Raw genomic sequence first — 24,643 nt, 5'->3', positions numbered from 1 at the left:
TACGCATACACTACAATTTTTGGGTCAGTGGGATTTTTGTTTTTTAAAAGAAAAAATGCTTTTATTCAGTATGGATGCATTAAATTAATCAAAAGTCACATTAAAGATATTTATAATGTTACAAAAGATTTCCATTTTAAATAAATGCTGTTTTTTTTAACTTTCAATTTTATTTTTCTAGTTGCTAAAATACTGCAAAAAATAATACATCTAGAAACTGACTGTTTTGGGGGGGAAAAGGGGTGCATAATGTCTTAATATAATTACATACACCAGAGGTCCAATCGGAATCCTCAGTCATCCTAGACTAGATCGATGTGTGTAAACCAGCGTGTGTGTGGCGTATGGCAATGACATCACAACAAAAAGCCACTGCTACATTAGAAAGGCTCTTAAACACGCACAAGCACACACACTGCACTTGCCATTGTCTGCTGTAAAAGCCCAAATCGCCAATGGATACCATCGAGGTCTCCATGGAGGGCTGTATACTGTGACAGCTGGGCCAGAGAAGGATAGAATGGGATGGAGTGCAAGGAAGAGAGATAGAGGTGACAAAATCACATTAGCTTGGGTGAACGATTGGGACAGCGAGTTTGCAGCAAAATGGTCCTTCTCCCATAGATGCCTTTAAGTAAAGCTTCCCACTGAGACTCTGCTATCATCAGTGTACTGTTAATAACACAACCTCTCGCTCACCTGGAGTCCAGTTCCCTCTGAAGACATGGAGGAGAGACCAGGAGTGGCGACGGGCCTCGGGAAGACATCTATGCAGAGGAAAATAAATAGAAATTGTCATTGGGAACAACAGGAACAAAAAACCTAACTAAAGTTGAATAGAAATATGGACCAAATGGGATATAATCTTTGCTTTTGGATTTTATGTTTCCCCTGAAGTCCACTTATAATATTAATCAAGGTTTCTAGTACCAAAAACAATCATAATGTAGTTTTTCCACAATCATTTTACTCCTTCGCTCTGACAATGTCAAATTAAACTGACCGTTTCTACTACACATACACTACAATTTTTGGGTCAGTACGATTTTTGTTTTTGAAAGAAATTAATGCTTTTATTCAGTAAGGATGCATTCAATTGATCAAAGGTTACAGTAAAGATATTATAATGTTACAAAAGATTTCTATTTTAAATAAATGCTGTTCTTTTGACACATCACAGGAATAAATTACATTGCTTCATTTCTTCATGTAAAAACTACACACTCAATTGATATGAAAACATGGACCGTCTTATGTGACATTGTAATGATTTCTGAATGAACTGTTTTTCCATAAATGGCCTGATTGAACTAAAAAAGGGAAGCAAGAACAGAGTTTTTCCTGATATAACCCCTTTGAAACATTACCTGCAGTTCTGATCTGATGATGTCCGAGTACACTCTATGGGTCAGGGCTCTTATTTTTCGGTTGCCAGAAAGATCCTCTTCACTGCTGCCAGACAGCAACGTATCGTTGGTCACTGAAGGGAGAGAGAAACAGAATCAGCTTCAGCTATGATTTGGGTCAAATTCATCGAGCAAAGGTGACTAAAACATTGAAGAAGCAAGATGGCGTTTTAGGCAAAGGTTGTCCAACAAATAAACACGTACCTTGAGAAAGGGCCAAGCCATCCTTCAATTTTCTGTACTGGCCCAAAAGAACATTGAGTTCGTCTATGTGGCGATCCTACAGAAACAAAATGGAGTAAATGTTCAGTCCATCAGCAAACCACTCGAAATGTACAAGATGCATGTTGCTTCCAGCAGATTTTGTTGACGAATCCAAGTGCACAGATGCTGACTTACCTTTTCATTATTGGCAGCTATCAGCGTCTCCATTCCAGTTTTTAACCGCTGTAACTCTTGATCTGGAACATAAAGAGCAAAACTCAGTTCATATGCATTACATCATTATGGTAAGCTACTTTAAATTATGAGTAGCATTACATCATTTAATGTACTGTAGTTAAACTAGAAGTAAGCTACACTAGAAACTTAAATGGTTATCTTTCTAGATATACTGTATGTATGCTATAATTCACAATTTAATCGAGTTTTTGAACAAACAAATGATTTCTAAGCTGACAGCATCAAATTTGAATAGTAAAATTTACACTAAATACAATTTAAAAAACTAAAATGCACCCTGATTTGCCATACAAAAACGTAGTAATGTGCAACAGATTTAACGGAATATTCCTCTATACATGAAAAACGTCTAGGACAAATCGATTCAACAGAATCAGACTTTGATTCACGAGAATTAACTGAATCTTTCTGAGCTACAGCCAAGCTAAAAGAAACCGCTACTTTTAGTTGGCTACTCCTCAACACTGCATTATGGTGACGTACTCCATTTAAAAAACACACAGATAGATGATGTTGAGGTAAACCAGCCCTCTAAGAGAGAAAAAAACTGCCAAAAGTGTCAGTCCAAAAAAGCTCAAAGACATACTGGTCTTTCTGAAGGTTTGTCAGGAGAATTAGCAGGCAGGCGCAAGACTCTTTTAAAATACATTCTCTCTAAGTGTGTACATGCTTGTCCAGGTTAATACATGCTTTTTATCCAAGCAGTGATTTACTCTGAGACTTCATAGCAGAGCCTCATGCTTAGAGAAAAACTGACATGATAGTCAACAACCTCATCCTGCAAGATTAACCTTGTTAGAGCTGGCTGACAACCCCAGCTAAATCAGCTAACCAGCTACCATGTTACAAAAAAAACAAAACAAAAAACAGATTAGTTTATTAGTATTATTATTAGATAATCATTCATATCACACATATTCATTATAGTAAATTAATATAATATATTATTAATTACAATATTCATTACATTATAAAATGTAATTTATAATATGTGGCCAATGTATACTTTATATATTTTTATTAACAGTTTCAAATTATGTAAAACTGTATATTCAACATAACAAATGGATTACAAATACAAACAGTAAACTATATTTTATAATATAATGGGACAAATGTACTTAATATATATTTTTATATATTATATATTTTATTTTATACTTTATTACATTTTTATAAATATTATTCATAACAAATATATATTTAACATTCCATGTAATAGGATTATATACAAGGATATATACAAGGATTACAAAAAAACAAAGTCAAATATCATTATGATATAATGAGGCCGATGTACTTTATATGCTCTTATATAATATATTTATATATACAGTATATATATATATGAAGAGTTCAGATGCAAAAGCCTCTAAGTGCCATCTGAAATTTTCTTCTAGAATGATCATTTTTATCAAGCTTGTATATTTAAGTTCAGTAATTTCACTTAAATGGCTATGAAAATTACCTATTAATTGTAATTTAAGAGAAATTATTGAACTTAAACAAACTTTATAAAAATGATCATTCTAGAAGAAAATTTCAGATGGCACTTAGAGGCTTTTGCATCTGAACTCTTCATATATATATATATATATATATATATATATGAAATATAGTATTCATAATATCTGTACAATTATGTAGTATATTTAACATCATATAAAAATTATTACATATAAAGGTCTTTTCACACACTAAGATGACGGAGTAAGACTTGAGTCAATAAAATACATTCACTACTGAGCTGTTAATAAATGCACATATTATAAGATTAGCTGCTTAGTGCTATAATGAAGAATGAAGTTCAGCAACATACAGTAGCTCTGAGGTGATTAGTTGATTCATCATTTCTTTTCTCTGAACTGGCCATGGCCCTAGCCCTACATAAATAGTAAAGGATGAGTTTTAGCTCATAGACCCATGGGAAAGCAATGAGTGGCTGCAGGGTGTGACGACAAGCATGAATCAGACACTTAACAATCCCTCCGTGCGCGCACACACGCGCACACACACACAGGTAGCCACGGAGGAGATGTGCGCGACATGCTTGACAGCATGCCAGTGTACATTAGCCAGATTGACAGAGACGCTGAAGGGCAGTTGAATCAAGCTGGGGTACAGCATGGGAGGATCTGAGATGTTGATCTGAAATGTGCGCTTACGTTTGTCTCTCAGCTTTTTCTTATACACTTCCTCTACAACAGGGAGCGTCGAAGACCAGAGGCCACAGTGATTACCAAAAAAAGCCACATGTTAGTAATTTCAACACTCACATGAACATTTTCCAACACACACACACACACCGTCACTCCCATGCAGCTAGTATTTGGTACTTTCCACAAACGGGGAACATTTTTAAGTGAACTAACCATTTAATTTTTATCGTATAAAACAACAGTAATTCAAACAAATCAGGGCTTAAATTTCAGGCCTGTTTTTGTTGCCTATTCATGGAAAATGCCATTTAGTAATGTAATGCTAAATTATTCTGGGTTAAGGCCTTGGTAGCATGTTGTAGCACTTCAACAACCATTAGGATTTAATCTTCTTAGATGTACCTCTCTCTGTGATGTCATTGTTGATGGTTCCTCGGGACAGAAGCTGACTCTGTAGACACTCGATTTCTGCATCTTTCGTAGAAAGCAGCTGCTGGAGTTTGGCAATCTCAGTCTAACAAAAACGAAACACTTTAGCAGATTAGCACCTTTCAAAAGATGGTGAAAACATCATCTTAAACCATGATTCTTTTTCATTTTCATGTAAGAAAGACAACAGGGCACACATTTTCCACAACATCATGGTGGATATTCAAAATGGACTTTATCACATTAATGCTTTTTGGGAGAACAGAAGAATCTAACATTGACAACACAAATGTGACAGTCAGGCACAGAGGCAACAAGGTTAAATAAGGATAAAATGACCTTCACCGTTTTGGGGGCGACAAACGGCACTTTCACACATAACACTCACTAAACCATCACAAAGCAGGAAGAAAGTTACGATACCACACACAAGCAAACACTTTCTGTATTTGTAGCATATTGATACCATTAACGTACAACCATTCAAAATGCTAGCAGAACTCTCTAAATATGATTTCCCAGAAAACACATTCAAGCAGCTATGCTGGGATTAAAGTAGGCTACATAGTTGAATAAAATGGTGTACATTTTTTTTATTTTGAGCTAAATGAACATTCTAGCAAGCTAAAATCAAGATAACAGATTTTTGACTCGATTTGCATCAGCTTGAAGAGATTACATCTACGTCATCCCCATCAGAAGTTTGTGATTGGCTAAAAACTGTTTGGTAGCAGACTCAGAGAATACTAACCCTGTAAATGCTCAAATGTTAGCAAATAACATCACCAATAGCACGACAAATAAACATCCCCCCATCTGCCGTTGTTTAGTCAAACACGAGAGAGGGTTGAGTGGGTAGTAACAGGCAAATATGACTAAACTTGGGAAAATCATTACAGGCTAGAGAAAAACAACCAGATATAATGAAGTCTACAGAAATGTAGACGTACATTTCTACATGTACATTTCAGATGTATGTACCCCCATATGGTGTGCATATCTGTTTATATCGCCACTTTGAACTGCTCAACCCTTATTCCCCAAGACAGACAGACCCAACAATCTGCTGGAGGATGTAGTCATGCATACCTGAACTAATACGCAAATACTTACACAAACATACAATTCCATCAATGAGCACGAGGCAAACACAGATGGATGATCTCTAGTAGCCCATCCACTCATACGGTTTCCCTACATTGCTTGCTTCCACACATAACGTGGTTTAAAAGATTGCCACTAGACCATGTAGAGCTCGCTCTTGAGAGCAATTGTGAGCGGTCTAAAAAGGTCAACATCAAGTTAAGAACTGGGGATCATGAAGCTGCAAGATTATTGCACAAAACTACACAGTGCATGCAAAAAGCTTGTCAACAACTGACCGAGTAAATCAATTACATAAACCAGGGGCGTTCAATCTTGCTCCTGGAGGGCCACCTTCCTGCAAAGTTTAGCTCTAACACACCGGCCTGAAAGTTCCTGAAGATCCTGAAGACCCTGATTAGCTGGTTCAGGTGTGTTTAATTGGGGTTGTAGCTAAACTCTGCAGGATGGTTGCCCGGATTGAACGTCCCTGAAATAAAACAATAGGTGGAAGAGGGTTCAAGAGACGCACAGAGAATGGGGTTCAGACTAGGAGCTCAGAGAGGCATAACAACCAAAGGAGTGGATATTTTCAAGAAACCATGAAAAAGCTCGGTTGAAAACATAGACCTCCAAGTCCTGTCAGAGTTGGAAATGTTATGAAATCGACCCTGTCCAAAATGGCACTTCCTGATGCAAACTTGCAGCCTTCATTTTTTTAGTGTCCCTGTGGTCCACGAGACATTATGGTGTCCCATTTTGTGATTCAAGAGGGTACTTCCCATGTGTCTTCAATGGACCTTGAAGGAGTCTATAGCAATCTCTATAGTGGTGTTATCCAGCAACACTACATTAAACTGTGTACGCAAGTACTGAGGGTGCCATTTTTGGACAGGACCATCATCACCCTCTCCTTTGTGTCATACTCCTCAGGGAGGATGGCAAGGGATAAGGAGTGGGAGTGGGGTTAAGCACCTGAGCTGTCCGACAGCGCTCCTCCCAATGCTGTCGTTCTACCTGAGTGTGCTCGACCGTGAGCTTCAGGGTAGAAAGTTTGGTCATGAGCGACTGGTAACAGACATGGAGGGAATAGGTGATAGAAAGCTGGAGGAAGAGAAAGCCAGAGGGATGTTCATTATGCTGAGAGCTTAAGAATTTGTGAGTGCAATGAACTATTGAATAAAGAGTCCAATTAGTATGCATAGAATAGTTACAAGATCAAAGAAAGAAGTTGCATTGAGAGTTTGCATTTGGGTTTATGCCAATATGGCTAAAAGAGACTGTTAGTAAATGCTGATGGTTCATGATGAACAAATCAAAACCGCAAGAGCAACAATTGTAGACTGAAGGCTAACAGGAGTCCAGATTAAATATACAGTACATTACCTTTGTGGCTTTGAGCTTCCTCTCATATTGCGATTTCTCTCCCTCCAGTTCTTCAACTTTGTTCTTAAAAAGGCGAAGCTCTTGTAGCAATGCCTGAAGAATGAACAAAAGCAAAGAAGAAAAATTACACATTACCTTTTGGTGGCAAATTTCCTACCCCTTTGGCAACAGCTATCTAAGGTACGGAGCCCCTAAATTGACTTTGTAGAAAAAATAAAACCCCAAGATTTACTTGTACATGTGGAAAAACGTTCTTGCGCACACTCGAAAGTTCCAGGGGCTTTTCCCATACGAATTTCACTTTAGGGGCTCTGCACTAAGATCATTCAGATCAATACAAAGAAAATTCAGAGGAGAGGGTTTGGACTGACCCATGAAACCCACACACCGTGCAGTTAAATACAAGAAAGCTCCGGAGATTCCTGGGAAACCTTGTTTCTTAAAAAGATGCCTTGGCTCCTCAAAAACGGTCAGAACTGATCAAGGAGGAAACATCTAATAGAGTCACCACTAAGCCCACAACCCTTCTGGAAGCTCTCTGGAACTACTCAGCAACCGTTAGCGTTAGTGAGCATCAATCATGCAGGTTTACACCCAAAATAAATCACATTCTTTCATCAGAACACACTGCAAACACCAATAACCATGAGATTCCCACAGTGGAGCCCACAGACACTGTAGGAAGAGGCAGTTAGTAGTAATTCCTGTTGGAGTGTCCAAAAGTGAGATGGGGGAATGGTTATGTTTTAGGGTAGAGCAAAGAGTTAAAAGAGGGTCTTGAAGTAAATCCACCATGTAATGGAGGATCTGCCTACATTCTCTCCTCCGCTTCTACAGCGGCAGCTGCATTCCTCAGCGTCCGAGGCACCAAGGCCCACATCGGGGCTCTGGTCGAGAGCCTCGCGTGTGCTACTGTCCCCCATGCTCTCCAGGGCCCTCTGCTCCTGAATGCGATTGCTGATTTCCTCCTGGAATTTACACATCTGCTCCTGTAGTTCACTAATTAGATTAACCACACTCTGAGAGAGCAAAAACAAGAAAGCCAGAAAAAGGAAAATGTTGATCAGATTTGGAAACAAAATTATGAATAGACATAGATGGTTTTGTGATTAATCTGGGTTCTCTGAAAAGGCATATTCATTCCTTGGCTTTGTGGAATTGAAGCCAGTTTTAGTATCTAATAAGTCACATGTCCACTCCAGAAAAGTATTTCCAGGGTCAGGTTTCTTAAACTTTTGGCCTTGTGGACTTTTATCATTTAAAAAAAAAAATAATACATTGTCTGTCACTGTCACTTAGTTAATTTGTCCGTCACTGTCACTTAGTTAATTTGTCCACTAACAAAGTCCTACAGTATATATATACATATACACCACAATAGCATTGTCATTTTATTTTTCTGAAACTAAATTTAGTGTTATTTCCATCAACCAATGTTTTTATTAGCACTGTGATATGGAAATCTTTTTTTTCAACCTAAATCTATAATAAAGGCATTCAACTGAACACCTCTCCATGTTGCTAGCATTATATGTACGTTTTATGTTTTATGCTTGAAACAATGCCGCTTTGTATAAATAGTAAAGGTGACGATGGGACCTGCATTGTGACCTCTTTGCCAGAGTAAATAAGTTACTGAATTACTAATTTTCCAGAATGGTCTCTATGAGGGCAAGCTTTTCTGGGGACCAAGCTACTGTATTTCATGAGACAAAATGCAGATGCTTGTGATTCAAATAAAATAGTTTTTGGGACAACATGGGGAGTAAATCTCTAATTCTTAATCAAAACTGAGATGTATAACAGTACTATGCACTGATTACGAGATTTGACTTTAGCAAGAGCGTGTTAATGTTCGGTTTGTTTTTCACTTGTGAACAAGTGAATGATTAGTCAGACTAAATGCAGTCAGCCAGAGGAAGTTTCATATTCCCCATTGATGCTAAAGCTGATGATAAGGCACACGTTCCACGCCTATATTTAGCTCCATGCTAAAGGTTTGTGAGTGGGGGAGATGTCTGTGGTGAAAGTGTTTGTGACTGTGGTATGTTCAAAGAGAATTTCATCCATTCCGTCCCGTTGAATGGAGCCTTGCAGCTGTCACCCTTGAGGCTAGTGTTTGTTGATGCAACAAATGCAAGGAGAGCTCAGTTACCCCAACACTAAGAGTGTGAGGTGACGCTTAAAAAAAAAAAAAAAAAAAAAAAAAAAAAAGTAAAAAAGATTGGTTTACAAAATTTAGTCATTACCCAGAAAAACTAGAAATTTCATTAACCAGTCACAGAATATGCACACTCTTGTAATAAGCAAGATTTGACAGAAATTTGATTACTCTCCCCTTGTATTGAAGGCCTGAGTTTCCTTAGTTATGTGTCCAGTATTGTCTATGTTAGCGTCTAAGGTTAATGTGGTTGTTTATGTTTTCTCCAGGGATCTCCTGAGTATTTGGTATAGATTTAATAAAAACTGTTTTGTTTCCCTATTCCTTTCATTATGCGCTTCTCTACAGACACAACGTGACAACTAGGTTATCTGTTTGTTTGTTTTCATACCGTATGCATATCTTAGTAGTTTTTTTGACTGCTACATATTTTCAAAATCAACTTGTCATTCAGTTTAGGTTTATACATCCCTATTTCAAAACGTATAAATATTAAATGTAAAATGTACGTGCGGTGCCCTAAAAACTGAAAAAAGCTACATGCATTTCAGCGGGCATTAGCAGCCTTTTCTTTGCGTTTCACTTCATTTCTAAAGGTGAATGACACCCATTGCAGATACGTGTTAAAAACCGTGTGTGTGTGATGTTGATGTGTGCAGCTGAATTCTCATCAAGACAAGCACTGAGCACTTCTGGCGTCTGTCATTTCACGTTCATCAAACTGCCTGTCACTGTCTCCCATTTAGGCCCACCGCATGCTTTTGTGTCTCTACCGATTAACATCTTCCTTTATCAGCGCATTGCCTTTTTGGCACTGGGAGCATTTGTGGGACATAGGTTTTGAGTGTGTATGTGTAATTGTCTGTGCGTGTGTGTACATATCGTTAAATCATGTTTCTGTAAGCACACTGTCAGTGTGGAAAGGCTGAGTCTGTGTGATAGCCCGGCTCAAACGATTGATGAAGACATAACAATGAGACATCTATGGGCTCACATTTCTTCCCATTTTTTCATCTCTTTGAGTCCTTGGTATACTGTACCTACCTGAAATATAACACCAGCAAAATGTTCACATATTAATTAAAAAATCCGATATAGACAGCACTCATAAAGAGCTAAATATCTTGAGATGAGGATACCAAGACAAATGTATATTCACTACGAAAATTCCTATGATTTTAAGTTTCTATTAATTTCCATGATTGTAATTTGCCCTGTTTTTTTTCCAGGTTTTCCCATGGCTGTGGGAAACCCATCTGGTAAAATGCTTTGAAAAAGGAACCTTCCAATTTTTAGTCAGCAAGCCAGAGATTTAGTCTGTTCAAGAAAAATAAAGCTCAGGACAGATGCACTTTTAAAGTGTTATGGTGTTTTTCTGAGTCTCTGTTTAGTCTGTTGTCTATACACAGTGTAACTCAGGGAGTCCTATAAGTAATTAGGTGTTAAGAGGTGATAAATCTACAGGATCCACATATACACACACTACAACATAAACATGCCACCATGACTTCCCTGTCCTCTAGTTAGGTTTCCATGTGCCATATGGAAACATCAGATTAAATATCAGCTCATATTTTGAGCAGGTTTACTGTTCTTGTATTTCAAGATTTGCGGTCTTCGTAACCACAATATTATGTCTGATATCAGATTCTCTTCTATAGAACAACACACTTTTCGATTAATATTTCTAAAAGTATTAAACCACACATACTGACATGGCTGATTTCTGTGGTTTCAATTGAATTAGAGCCAACAGGTGGACAACAAAGACACAGGCACAATGAAAAAGACGAATATAACAATCAGGACATCTAAACCAGTATTTCACTTGTTTAAATGTTGCCTCACAAATTAATATATATATATATATATATATATATATATATATATATATATATATATATATATATATATATATATATATATATATATATATATATATATATATATATAAATAATACACACCACACAACTTATAATAACAATATTCAGTTTTTAACGTTCATACTTAAAGATAAAATATAACGAAATATAATTAATTATTATATAACAACTTAAAAATGCCTTGCCACATAACTGAAAACAAACTAAAACCTAAAATCTAAGCTAAAAAAAACGAATAAAAATTACATATGCATTTAATAACATTAAAAAGTACAAAACAACAAATTAAAATAAATGTAAAAAATTAAAAATAAGAAATACTAAGAAATATAAAAATCATTCCTAAATCAAAATATTAATAAATACTATAATAATAATAAATATTATATTGACAGTACATTCGTTTTTGCTTTAATAATAAAATTGGTATAGAGAATTGCGAAATTATTGCAGTCAGTATATTGTGACATCCTTACAAGACAGACCATAAAAATAGAGGAAGCAAACAACTATAGGATAAACCGTAGTTAAAAGAACAACGTTAATATGATATTATTCAAGTAACATCGTATAATGGATGAACCCGTTGCCCTGTATGAGCTGACAGTCTGATACAGTACCTCTGCTTTATGATGTTTGTTCTCTTCATCTATGTGGTTGTGTTCCTCCTCCATGCCGACAAGCTTGAGTTTCAGATAGGAAACTTCATCCACCAGTTCCAGTTTCTGCGTCTCCAGTGAGGTTCGGCTGAAGAGCTCCTAGAGCAGACGCACACATGTTAGCGAACACATGGTGACACACAAACACACCCACACAGTTGTGCTGTATACAGTAACAATCCCACGGCACACGGTCGGCTCCTCGTTGCTCCACTGGCCAAGTTCTTTCACAGAAACGCTTGAGCCAAAGCTAAGCACCGCTAAATATACTCAAGCAATGAACGCTATTTTTACTTCCTCACCCTCTCTGGTGCCTGTATGTGAGAAAGTCAGGAGGGCCAAAAGAGGGAAACTTTGTTTCTCAGCATTTCTGATACTATGGGCTAAATTCAGCAGGGCTCTGAGAACCTTTGCTAACCAGTGTTTTAAAAAGCCAAAAAGGTCACAAAATATACATAATAGCCCTCATAAAAAAGTATTGTGGAGATACAATGATGGTATCAGATGGAAATATCGTGGTACTATAATATATACAGAATGATTACAATATTCATGCATGTAAAAAAAAAAATAATAAATTGTTTATATATATATATATATATATATATATATATATATATACCAGATTTTGTCTGGTCTCAGTTTGAGTTATGCCTCATTCTTCAACCAGAATTACACTTAAATGCTCTAACTTTTTTTTTTAAACGCACTTGCGCTTCCTCTTTCACAGTACAACTTCTCCTTTCTAGTTTCTGAAGCAGAATACAACATTTCATGTCATTCTAACTATCAGAAAGCTCGGACAGTTACAATAGACCACAGATGGTGTGCTCATGTCTCCAAATCTATATTTCTGAAATCCATATTCTCTTAATTAGTTGAATCTAATAGAAGTGTGAATGGCAATCGAGTCCCAAGCATAGTGATGATGGATGAAAACCACTGAATCCAACACAAACATCCGTGGTATATTGATTATCTCAGTTCTGTGAAATACAGTGGACATGAGTCACAATCACCCACCAGCAACACACTCTATCATGCAATAGACCTTAGTCAGGGTAGTGCTATTTTTCCATTATCCAGCCCCTTTGACTCCAAGGCCCCTCACTGTCCACAAGAATATACAATAAGGCATTTGTCTCCAGTTGTTTTTGATTTACTGGATAAGGAAAACATTTTTTTTTTTTTACTCACAATTTCTAAAATCTATATTCATAAAATGTTCAAAAACGTCCATGGAGTTATAAGATTTTATTCATTTAAATGGCTTTTTCACATCTAAAAAAACTCTATATAGTCTCCTACTATATAGTCATTATTTAAAATATCCTTCAAGTAATGTTAAAGAAAACGGTCATGTCTAAAACTGTGAGTTTACTTGCACTATCAAGCAAGAAAAACACAAGGGCTGTCTTTATCTCTCCATCTCTGACATTCCATCTTGATATGATTGTTAGCAAAGCATTCCAGTTATGGAATCCTTAACGTGATCCCAGGAAAAGAGGGCAATTCTCACTAATATAACTGGTTATCATTTAAAATATATGTTCAGATGATAAAAATTTTTTTATTAAAAATATATTACTATTATTTACATTATAAATCTAAATCATTTATAATAATTTAAAATATTTCATAAATAACTTACTGGCAGAATTCCAAGTAAAAAAAGTGTCTTAAGTGCAAAGAAACTGGACACATTAATCATTTAACCTTTTGTAAACATTGTACCAATGACTCAAATCAGTTCTGTCGGATTTAACATTTTTTATAAAATCCTACAACGGAAACTCACAAATAAGTGTTTATTTTTGTGGTTCCACTTGGCAATGCTAAAGGAACATAGCCGTTTCAAAAACAGTACTTTGGAAATGATACTACACAAATCAAAGGAACAGTTGCCAGCAAACAGCTACTAAACACAATGGCCAAACAAGTATGATTACAAACCCAGCGGTTTAAGCCAGTTAATCATACAGCAAACAGTAAAACATGTAAATCACACTGTACGAACGACTAACTCCACGGAGACACTCTTGGATGTGAAGGTCTGAAGGTGTCATTATGCCAGGACTGAGTAAACCACATGCATAAATCAAACACACTAAAAAGTCTGACCATTTAATCTGAATCAGGTCTACACAATTACAACTGAAACTGTTGCAAAACCAGCAGGTAGAAGATTCAATCATTTTCAACTTCCCTTCCTTATATTCCTCTGATTTCTGCTTGAATCTGAATGTAAAGCCTGATAAATGACAGGGAGTAGTCTTACCTGCTGGAGCATTTCCTCAGTGGAAATGAGTTTGTGGTGGTGTTCTTCCAGGGAACTTTCCAGATCTCTGATCTTTTCTCCTTGAGCTTCAACCTGGTCAGTGAGGACACTCACCTAAAACCAACAGACAGCAGACAACGTTCACTCAGGCTAACCTTGAAACCTGGCCAGTGTTTCCCTGTCAGTCCCTCCTACAGGTATGCTAATGACGATTGCAATACACAGGGAACTCCAAAGTCTAAACAGCAGAGGAATGTAATCCTTCAAATGTGTACATATGGGTTAAAAACGACCATTGCTTAGCCTTGACACACAGCCATGCTAACATGTGAGCCTGCTTGAGTTTCAATTGTTTTGAAAGTGTCCTTTTGTTCAACACCAACTGAAGGACTGCCAACCAGCAGGACAGGTAAAAGGAGAAGAACAACACCTTGAGGGCATTAGGAGCCAATCATGTTCATCAGTGTTTCAGAGCTCAATACAATCCACCAATCAGAGAGCAAGAAGGGCGGGCATATGGAGATTGACAACTTTTGACACTAGTTGCAGAGTTAGACAACCTAACTTCTTAAAGGTGAAGTGTGTCATTTTGTAATGGTAAAATATATTCTTATACCCCTGTTTAATGTGCATTAATAGGTTGACTTGTGGCTATGTGGTGGTTTCAAAACATTGCAATGTTTGTTTGTCAAACAACTTGGAATGGATGATCAAATTGTTTGGAGAGGAGAGGTTTGCTAGTATTTTCAAAGCAATTGGACTTTTTCTGCTTTTGAATAGTCTGTTAACTGAACACAAGCTTGCTAGTTTAGTGTAAACATTACCATAAAGAACAGGTTTGAGCTGATAATGGCTAAACTCACTCTGTGGTGGCTACCATTGTGACTTAGTAGCATGTTGAGTAACACCAACCCAACCCTCTAACCTTTCACCAGATTGTCCCATAGCTATGTGATCATTGACCAACCCATTGTGTATTGGACAGGGAGTTGTGTCACCCTGGGCTGGAGCGCGGCAGTGTCACATGTCTATTCGTTCACAGAGACACCACAGTCCCCTGGTTTGACCCTGTGAGGTTTTACAAGCATGTTGGCTAGTTGTCTTCTCATTGTGTTGACATTGTTACTATTATACTGAGCTGAAATGCCTTGGAGGTCTTAGTGAAATATCTCACCTGGAGAACCAGAGACTCTTTGTCCCCTTCTAATCTCGCCAGCCGTTCTTGATAGGTCTCATTGTTGCTCGAGGACTGGAGGTTAACCTGTGGAGACACACACGTGCATATGTATTTTTACATCAGAGATGTCATTTTATCTCTTTAAGTGGCTGTTTTCCTCACGAGGGCCTCCCAAATGTCCCCTTAATGTAGGTTGTTTCAAGTTGTGCTTGCTTTGTGGGGACATTCAGCTCACATAGCAAAAACTAAACCACACACACAGAAACTGAAAGTCAACAGAGAGGTGTGCAAGAGGAGGAGCTAACCTGCTTATCCAGTTTTTTGAGAATGAATGGCTCACCACCGATGACAGAATAAACTTCTTCAACAAAGAGTAGTATACAAGTGAGCCAAATACATTTGAGAGTTGTAAAGGTGTTAAATGACACGTTGGCGCCAAAAATGAACGGACAGGTTTGACGTCCCTTCAATGCAAACGCAATAAAGGAGCTCATTGCAAATTAATGAGGACATTTGTATAAAGTTTAAGGGTCACAATTAAAATGGAAAAAGAAACATGTTGATGTGCCCCAGGGTTGTTATGGATGGATGGATGGATGAGTGGATGGATGATACCAATTTAGCATAACAAATTATCATAAGCTGAAAAAAAAAAGATTAAATAAATCTTCTGTCCAGTCTTCAGACTATATCAGCAGAAAACATGCCAGTAAATACACAGGATGCAAGATAGGACACTGTCACTTGTCAGCGCTAAGCTAGCACTTGCCACACAGATAATCTCTCTCTTTTAAAAGCTTCTGCTGTGTCCAGGGCTGTCAATTCCTTCTGAGCGCCACAATAAAGCTGTCTACTCAGGTTTTACCGGCCGGCTGCCTGGCGGAGTAACAGGGTTAAGCCTGTCTAAAGGCAGTGCTCAGTCTTCACACATGAGGCTTTCACTGCATAGTAATTGCAGTTCACAGCAAATTTAAACCGAATGTTCATTTATTTCTTGGGAAACAGGTAGAAAGAAGATAAGAGTTTTATGTGATATCATTTGATATTTATGTTTATACACGAATCCGACGAGCGTTCTGTGTAGGCTGCCATCTTGTGGCAACGCCATTACTGAGCTGTTACCGGTATGTAAACAAACCTCCGTGATAACGCACCCTCGATGCCAGCTACAGCCAGGCAGAATGACTTGTTGGGTTGATGATGTCAGACAGTGGCCTCCAGTCACAGATGAAGGTACAAACGATCTTACAGATTATTTATGAAAATAGCTTGGCAAGCTAGCTAGGCTAACGTTAGCTAACGAGGAAACTATAAAAAGATCTGTCCATTTGGCAACAATAAATAAATGAATGACATCAAATAAACGAATTCATGTTTTTCATTTGTGTCCATTATTTATCTCATTTTCACATTGCAAAAGGCAAGGGTAAGGTACAGCTAGAAAGTATACATAATATCGACCAATTAGTGTTTTTAAACCATGGAAAGAGGTCAATATAACAGCAGGAGAACAATTATGTCACATAACGTTACATTTAGCTCAGGAAAGCCATTTAATGACCATAGCATGTTAATTGAATAGAAAAAATAGCTAGAGAGGAGATTTTGCTGAGCACTATATTACATATTTATTATATTTTTTACTTATGTCATTAAATAATTCTTATTATAACAAAAACTGCATATTTAATTTAATTTATTTAAAAAAAAATCTGTCACAGTCAAGCAAATCAAACATTAACAACAGACATAACAGTACTGTTAATAACGTTACTACCCCAATGCGCCCCTTCTGTTGTTTTAAAGGTATTCAAGAGAATTTTCTCCTTCGCCTGGCATCCGATGATTTTTCAAAATGCCAACATGTTTTCCCACTCGACATTATAAAATTTGTAACGTTAGTGACAGTCGTAAAACGCGGGCTGTTTATTCCAGTGGAGCAAGTTGCAACTAAAACAATAGGAGGCAATGGCGCAACGCTACCCAGCAACAGCTCAGTTATGGCGCCCGCTTACTTCCGGTAGTTTCGCCGGATTCGTCTATACAACGGTTCTTTCTGGTTCTCGAATCTGATTGGCTGAGAGCCTTTTCCAGCTGTGCGATATTCGTTTCACCGTTTGTATCACTCCACTTGCGGAGACTGTCATATCGCCTAGCAACCACTCTTAGCAACTTAAACACATATTTGATCTCATTGATATTGTTCATTATGTAGCCACGCCCCTTTTCCGCACTGAGCTCATTGTCTTTTGACTTCCGGTCTGTATTTTCACAGCGATCTTGCGTAGTTATGAATGAACGGCTCGTTAAAAAAATTCCCAAGGTCCATTTGTTAAGACATATGCTTTACAATGCTTATCATAAACATTACAATGCTCATGATAACTTTCGTTAACTCTACAATAAGTAAATCAACTTCATCAGCGAATTACTCCTGGACAGCGATGCCATAGAAATATACAGAGTGACCGCAAAAACGGAAGTTCAAAGACAATATTCTAAAGATGGCGGCGCCCTCGTTTCTCTGGTGCATAAGGTCTATAGTAGAGTATTGTGAGAAATCGAGTAAGCGTAAGCGAGTAAAAGCAATAAGGTACTCGAGGCTCGTAACTTATTGCTTACTTATAATGGCAATTGTTGTTAATTTAAAAATGTTTGTTCAATAGCTAAATATTATTCTATAATATGCCGTATTTGGAACTGAGAAAGGATCGTGATATGGACTTCAGTGAAAGTTACATTATTACGCCGTTAGATGGCGAAAAAGATTGTATTTATGAGTGAGTCAGAATAAGGAAGTTGTTTTAGCGCTGTCATGGGAAGGACAAAGACGAACGCTTCCCTCAGCGGACATTCAAACTGATGTTTTGGATATAATATTATGGACATCGACCTGAAGAATGAATGCTATATCAGATGCAGGTAATACACCCGTTTAGTCGATCTCTTTCATAATACCATTCGCTTCATTGATGTTTTTTGTAGAGTACAGTATAATACTGTACTCTACAAAAAACATCAATGAAGCGATTCAATGTTCCTTCGTTACTAGTCCAAAAGCGACGTTTTAGAATTAGTAACGGAGGCTTGTGCTCAACTGTCAAACTGTCCGAGATTTGAATCCGTGGCGGAAGGAAGTAGTTCTGCACAAAAGAGGGGTTTTAAAGACACTCCGTTGTTGTTTCTTATTTATTTACTCAAGTGTGCCGTTGAACTGTTGTATAAACGCAATATGACACTCGTAGCCGAGCGATATGGATATCAGCAGGCTGTGAACCTACGGCCGAATATTGTGATATTGCACTGCTAAGAGACTACTGTGATCTTGCTAATGAAGAGCTCAAAAGTAACTTACCGGTAAACAGTATAATTATTATTTATGCAATGATTTAAACCATAGAATCCTTTCATACTTGAAGTATGAAAAAAAATGACCAAAGAGTTTCGATATTTTTCCTATTTAAAACTTGACTCTTCTGTAGTTACATCGTGCACTAAGACCGACGGAAAATGTAAAGTTGCGATTTTCTAGGCTGATATGGCTAGGAACTCTCATTCCTGCGTAATAATCAAGAAACTTCACTGCCGTACCATGAGTGCAGCAGGCGTAATGATATGACGCAGCGCCTGAAAATAGTTCCGTTGTGTTGAAGGAAGGTGGCCTATTTTCAGGCGCTGCGTCATATCATTACGCCTGCTGCTCTCATGGTACGGCAGTGAAGTTTCTTGATTATTACGCAGGAATGAGAGTATAGTTCCTAGCCATATCAGCCTAGAAAATCGCAACTTTACATTTTCCGTCGGTCTTAGTGCACGATGTAACTACAGAAGAGTCAAGCTTTAAATAGGAAAAATATCGAAACTCTTTGGTCATTTTTTTTTGAGAAATGCTAATGGTCTTGTCCACTTCAGTGATGTATGCTAAGCTATGCTAAAAGTGGTACCGCCAGAACCGGAGATCGGCTGAATGGATTCAAAAACGGTAAAACTGAACAGTTTAACTCTGGGGGAGTTGTAAAATGAGCCTATTTCCAAAAAAAGTGGAGTATCCCTTTAATGGCATTATTGAAGGAAAAAACTACAATCCCGTGAAGAATTGCAAATGATATAATCGAATGAAAAAACAATGGATAAATATAAAAAAATTCATTTACATTTTTTGATTATGTATATATTTAGTCATTTGAGAGCGTAGGGAGACTACCAATTCCGTAATTCGCAGTGCTTCATATCTTCTTGTCTATCGCAATTCTCTGATTGGTGGAGATTCTCTGCAGAATCATGGATAATGTGATAATTTAATATTCAATAATATTATTGATCTGCCTTACTTAAGGTGGACGTTGACGCAATTTCTTTTAGAAACAAACTTTGTTATATTGTTTTCATGTTATCACTGTGAAGCGCTTTGATACAATCTGTATTGTAAAAAGCGCTATATAAATAAAGGTGACTTGACTTGACTTAATGTAGTTTTTCACCAAGAATGTCACTGTTAAACAATTATTTTAAAAAGTTGAAATAATGTAGGCTGATGGTCTAAACAAAAGTATATACCATCAATTAACAACCTCGTTGGTCATAGGTCTGTCTTTAACGGTCTATAATTTATCATTAAATATTAATTACCCTATGGAGAAAATTAATGGGATTTTTCTTCCATAACCCGACTGTTGCCGTTCAGTGGCACTAGTCCTTCATAAATCACACTTTAGCTTTTAACCTGGAAACCATAACCGTAAACATTAAAAATAAAGAAGAATTTACATTTAACTAAAAAACCCAAACTCAGAGAAAGCAACTTTGCCTCATTTTTTAAGAAGTCCACAAAACGCACAATTAACCTTTAGAGCTGAGTTCACACACAGAGATTCATGATGCTCTCTAGAGCACCGTTTCAATTTATTACCTCACCAGAGAGATGTTTATAAGCAAGACAACCCACAAGCCCCGGAATTTCCCCCTTTTCATGTCCCACTGCCTGTTAACAGAACTGTAAAGGCCTGAAATGACTTCAGAGGAGCTCAAAAGGAAACTACAGTGATTATTATTACTCCACTGTCCAAGAATGTATGACAATATTGAGAGTTTTATGATACAACCCCTCCCTGTAATAGTGTAATGCACTCCATTCCTCTTCTTAACCGGCATTTTTTAGTTTTTTTTCTCGTGTGGGATAATTACTGTAATTTCTTTCTTACTTTGAAATGTAATGGTTGGTTAAGTTTTACATTGTGTGCTTTCCTGCAATGTTACACATACCTGGCTTACCGCAATACCTTGTAAACCACATCAACCATGGCAAGCAAGCGTTTCAAGGCCTCTTGCACTTCAAGAACAGGTGTGCATGCTGGTGTTCATACCCCCAACTTTAATCTGAATTTTACTGCATGATTTACGACCACTAAGAATCAAGTGTTGTGTCAGTGAATGCATTTTTGTTTGTGTTCAAGGGCATGAGCTCAGAATCATTAAAGCTGGACAGAATAAAAAGCGCTTTTGTACTATTGCAAATCACAAGCTCCCGGCACACATCCACACCAGCACAAAGCAGCCTGACGTTTTGAACAACAACAAACAGTTCTACACAAATCCAACCACTCTATATCAGTCTGCTCATCCAAGACAAAGTGCAAGTGCAACAGAAACCGGCGCATCTTTCACGTCTCATGTATCTGGTTTGTATTTCATACAAATGCAACTTCTGCCAGGGATCAAATAGAGATAATAGGGATATAATAGTTATCTAAAACTAAAATAAACGTTAAACTGCAATAAAATAAAATATTTTTTACAAATTAAACATATTTTATTTTATTTAGTTCCCAAATCAACATTTTTAATATAAAAATGAATAAATATTAATAAAAACTAGTATCTCAACTATACTAAAATAACATTGTCCATCTTGTATAACACTTAGCGTTTGTTGAAAATCACCTTCAAAATCACTAATATTACTGTAATATTGTCATTGTGTTTGTCTTGTTGATTGTTTTGTACATTTTAATGGGCTATTTTTTTCTTAGTGGAAGCTTTAAGATAATATACAGGTAAGATTATCAAATATTTGAAACTCAAATCAATATTTCATAATATATATATATATATATTGCAATAATGACCTCTTGACTGTGCATGATCCCTTTCATATATCCTGCTCAAATAAAATAAAATGCTGAATGGAAATATCCATAAAAGTGGATAACTTACAGTAGAAAAGCAGACATTTCAACCTACCTTTTTAAGCCAAGTGAAATGCTTATAAAAGTCAATTTTGTCTTCCATGCTGAAGGCCCATCTCGACCCGTTATAGTAAGGGAGCGACTGCAGCGGCAGGCTGAGATCTGAGCTTTGGGTTTCAATGAATCTGTGCGCCTGTTTTACAGTCGTCTCCTCCTCCTCCTCCTCCTCCTCCTCCTCCTCCTCCTCCTTATATTGGCTGCTGAAGACAGGAGTTCCTAACATGCTGAAGCAACTGCACAAACCTCATTTCTAATGCCAGACGTCTGCCAGAGACCCCCTGCGTCTGATGTCCAGCCAGATACTTAGAAGTTCAGTGTGTGTGTGTGTGTGTGTGTGTGTGTGTGTGTGTGTGTGTGTGTGTGTGTGTGTGTGTGTGTGTGTGTGTCAGATGCAAAACATAAATCCACAATTTCCACTTCCTGATGTTACATACTACAACACACCAACTTCATTGTTCATGTGAAAGTCTATATATTTGTAATGTTTCCCTCCCTTTCTTTCAGCCTTTTTCTTTTCTCTGTGTGAGACAGTGGCTTTAATTAAGTCCAATGCAAGTATGAACCGAAACAAGCCAGTGTCTCTGTTTAAGCACAAGAAAGACAGAGAGGGTGGGGGGGCATTTAAAGGCACACTGGCTTCCAGTGATCTCCCATCTGTTTTTACTCAAGGCTACAACCCAAAGACCCTGTTTCCTGTGGAAGACATCCATCCATTTCTGTCTTTTTAACTTTACAAGCAACCCTGCTGTCCAGTTGTCTCCTTCATAGACAAACACAGCTGAGGCAAAGACTGTGAAGGGAATGACAAGCACAAACTAGCCTGTTTAGTACTAGATAACAACATAATAACCTTGTGATCTGGTCAGGCCTTTAGCTTACATGCCCCTATGTACACTGCTATAAACTATTATATAATTAACTTTCTTAAAGAGCTAAAAAAAGGAAAATCATCATTTAAGGTGTAGTCACTCACATTAGCAAAATTTCATGTGCAGAAAAATGTCCATTGTCACCACTCACACAGAAGACAATTTTATAAATGTGCTAGTCGCTCTTTGGATACAATTACGATACATGGACACCGAAGTTTTAAAACTACAAAAAGCATTGTAAAAGTACACAGCAAAAAAACAGTAAAAACGTGTTAGTTAATTAAGTTACCATCCAATTAAAAAAAAAATGTATTTAACATCACATCATAAGTAATCTTACAGTAAAACACTGTCTTTGCAAGTAAAACTGAATAATTATGGTATAATTTATAGTGAACAACAGTAAAAGGACATTTTCAGAAGTCCCTGTGTGACATTATATATGACTATTTTATATAAAATGTAGTTTCTTCTCATCTTTGTTATCAGTATAATTATTTGTACTTGTATATTTGGGTGTTTTTTCTGTTACAATATATGTTATTAATGTAATTTTTAATGCATTATTTTTAGAGTCATTATATCAGTATATAACTTAATTAAATATATGGTTATAAGTTGTAAATTATACAGGGATCCATATGAAACAGCTTCTTTTTTTGGGAAAAATAACTAATAATATTTTTCTTTTTTACAGTGAATTGGTCTATATGGCTAATACACTATATCCCAAGCTTTCTCATATGATAGCTTTGTGTGAGCAAAAGACTGAAATTTAAGTCATTATTTACTAAAATGCCCCTCTCTAGTGAGCTGTAGTCAAGATTCAGACCAATTCATGAATGAATCATTCATGCAGGTTTAGGGAAATGGATCGACTGATTCATTAAAAAGATTCTTATAAACGTGCCAAGAAGAGCTAGGGAAGACTTTTCTGTGATGGTAAAGAGTTCAGATTCATACAGGTTTGGAATGACATAAGGGTGAGTAAATGGTTAACTATCCACATAAGTCAAAACTATCAAAAAGCCATAACTATCAAACAAGTACAAAAAAATTATACAAAATGCTGAAACACTTAGTATGGGCATGGAGATGGCCATTAAACCTTCTTCTAGTATCGCCTCGCTCGGAGCGTTTCCTGTTTGTGTCATGGGGTGTTGTGTAAGAGTGGGGATACGGTCACCGCATGGGACTCTTGTCAAAAACATTAAATGAATACAGCTGGAGTCAACAAATGACACTGGCTATTGTTTTTTTTTTGGTGCTTTACGGTGAACTTTCTCCATTTTAAGACAAAAACTACATATTCTCGAGGGAGGGATGGAGGCTGTGATTATGTCAGCTATCAAGCATTATTAGAGGTTCCACCCTGAGATCAAGCACAGATGATTGGGTCTTTATTAGTGTACCACACAACTTATCCAGAGCTTTGCGAGTTCAGCTGCACCTGGCAAAGTCTCTGATCCTGACAGCTGCGGAGTACCAGACACACGTGCGCATGCATACATAAACAAGAGTAGACATATTTTAATAGTATCAAACGGACACGCTTTACCTACAGCGGCTCAGACAGGTCTCAGATCAGGTTATGAGAAGAACGACCTCTCTTATCTCTTTTCTGCAGCTGCCACAAACATTCCTCATGTGCACGTAAACACAGGCCAGATACAGCGTGTAAGAACAAAGCGTAATGCGGTCCCTCTAATGCGAACGTCTCACTATCGAGACTTGATCGCATTTCCTGCACTGTTTTTACCAGCTGTAATTAGGGAGCATGTGTACTTGATCCCACTTAGAGACACAGTTCAGAGGACTGTTGTGTTGTAGAAGGACCCTATGTACTAAAGCCCATTTAGATTTGACATTTACGCTAGGGTATGCGTACTACTGTGTGCTTGATGTGAATTTCATCATCAGCAAAGTATCCACAAATTGAACGAACACCCAGACAGATTTTTCCAACTCGCTTATGCGCTTAGATTTTTTTTTGCGCCAATTAGTTTGGCCACAAGGTGGCAACTCTGGCGGATAAACGGACAACAAGAAAAACAAACTAGATGGAAACAACCATAGAAACCCATGTTGACGAGTTTGTCTGAGGAGATCAAGAGATACTCATAACTCTAGTTTAAATGAGTACAAAGACTTTTTTTTTTTCACTAACGTTTTAACATTTGGAGAAAAATAGCGCAGACAGTGGACAAGCATGAATCTTTTTATAGCACTTGTGTTCATGCACACTATGAGTAAACTTTGAAAGGCTATGCATTTGACTATACTTGAACTTTAAGGAATACATTTTTTATCATCCATTGTCTATCATCAATATTGTAGTGGGAGAAAGTGCAACACCCAATATGGCGGAATAAGTCCCGCCTTCTGAATAAAAGAGCCAATTGCCAATTGGCAAAGTCATTGCGTCACTGCAGCTGCCGACCA

The 24,643-nt window shown here is 37.3% G+C and overlaps 1 protein-coding gene across 17 annotated transcripts in view; it reads right to left on the bottom strand.

Moving 5' to 3' along the window:
* Positions 1–24,643, bottom strand: part of ppfibp2b (PPFIA binding protein 2b) — a 55,387-nt gene that overhangs the window by 11,960 nt on the left and 18,784 nt on the right. For 5 of the 17 annotated variants that reach the window (XM_056250901.1, XM_056250902.1, XM_056250905.1 and 2 more), the window contains exons 4-16: positions 15,082–15,168; positions 13,908–14,021; positions 11,591–11,728; positions 7,741–7,944; positions 6,926–7,018; positions 6,515–6,643; positions 4,430–4,541; positions 4,034–4,066; positions 1,806–1,867; positions 1,611–1,686; positions 1,368–1,480; positions 700–767; positions 426–500 (exon numbers count right to left, since the gene is read on the bottom strand). In XM_056250901.1, the coding sequence (XP_056106876.1) occupies positions 426–500; positions 700–767; positions 1,368–1,480; positions 1,611–1,686; positions 1,806–1,867; positions 4,034–4,066; positions 4,430–4,541; positions 6,515–6,643; positions 6,926–7,018; positions 7,741–7,944; positions 11,591–11,728; positions 13,908–14,021; positions 15,082–15,168 (1,304 nt within the window). Of the gene's footprint in view, positions 1–425; positions 501–699; positions 768–1,367; positions 1,481–1,610; positions 1,687–1,805; positions 1,868–4,033; positions 4,067–4,429; positions 4,542–6,514; positions 6,644–6,925; positions 7,019–7,740; positions 7,945–11,590; positions 11,729–13,907; positions 14,022–15,081; positions 15,169–21,324; positions 21,475–24,643 lie in introns of those variants that run through there. The other 12 variants (XM_056250906.1, XM_056250908.1, XM_056250913.1 and 9 more) reach the window with 11 other exon arrangements.

Source organism: Rhinichthys klamathensis, unplaced genomic scaffold (genome assembly GCF_029890125.1).
Source record: "Rhinichthys klamathensis goyatoka isolate OS25496 unplaced genomic scaffold, OSU_Roscu_1.1 h1tg000076l_1, whole genome shotgun sequence".
NCBI classification, from domain to species: domain Eukaryota; kingdom Metazoa; phylum Chordata; class Actinopteri; order Cypriniformes; family Leuciscidae; genus Rhinichthys; species Rhinichthys klamathensis.
Note: the sequence above shows the minus strand (reverse complement) of the source record. Positions and strands in the feature narration are given on the sequence as shown.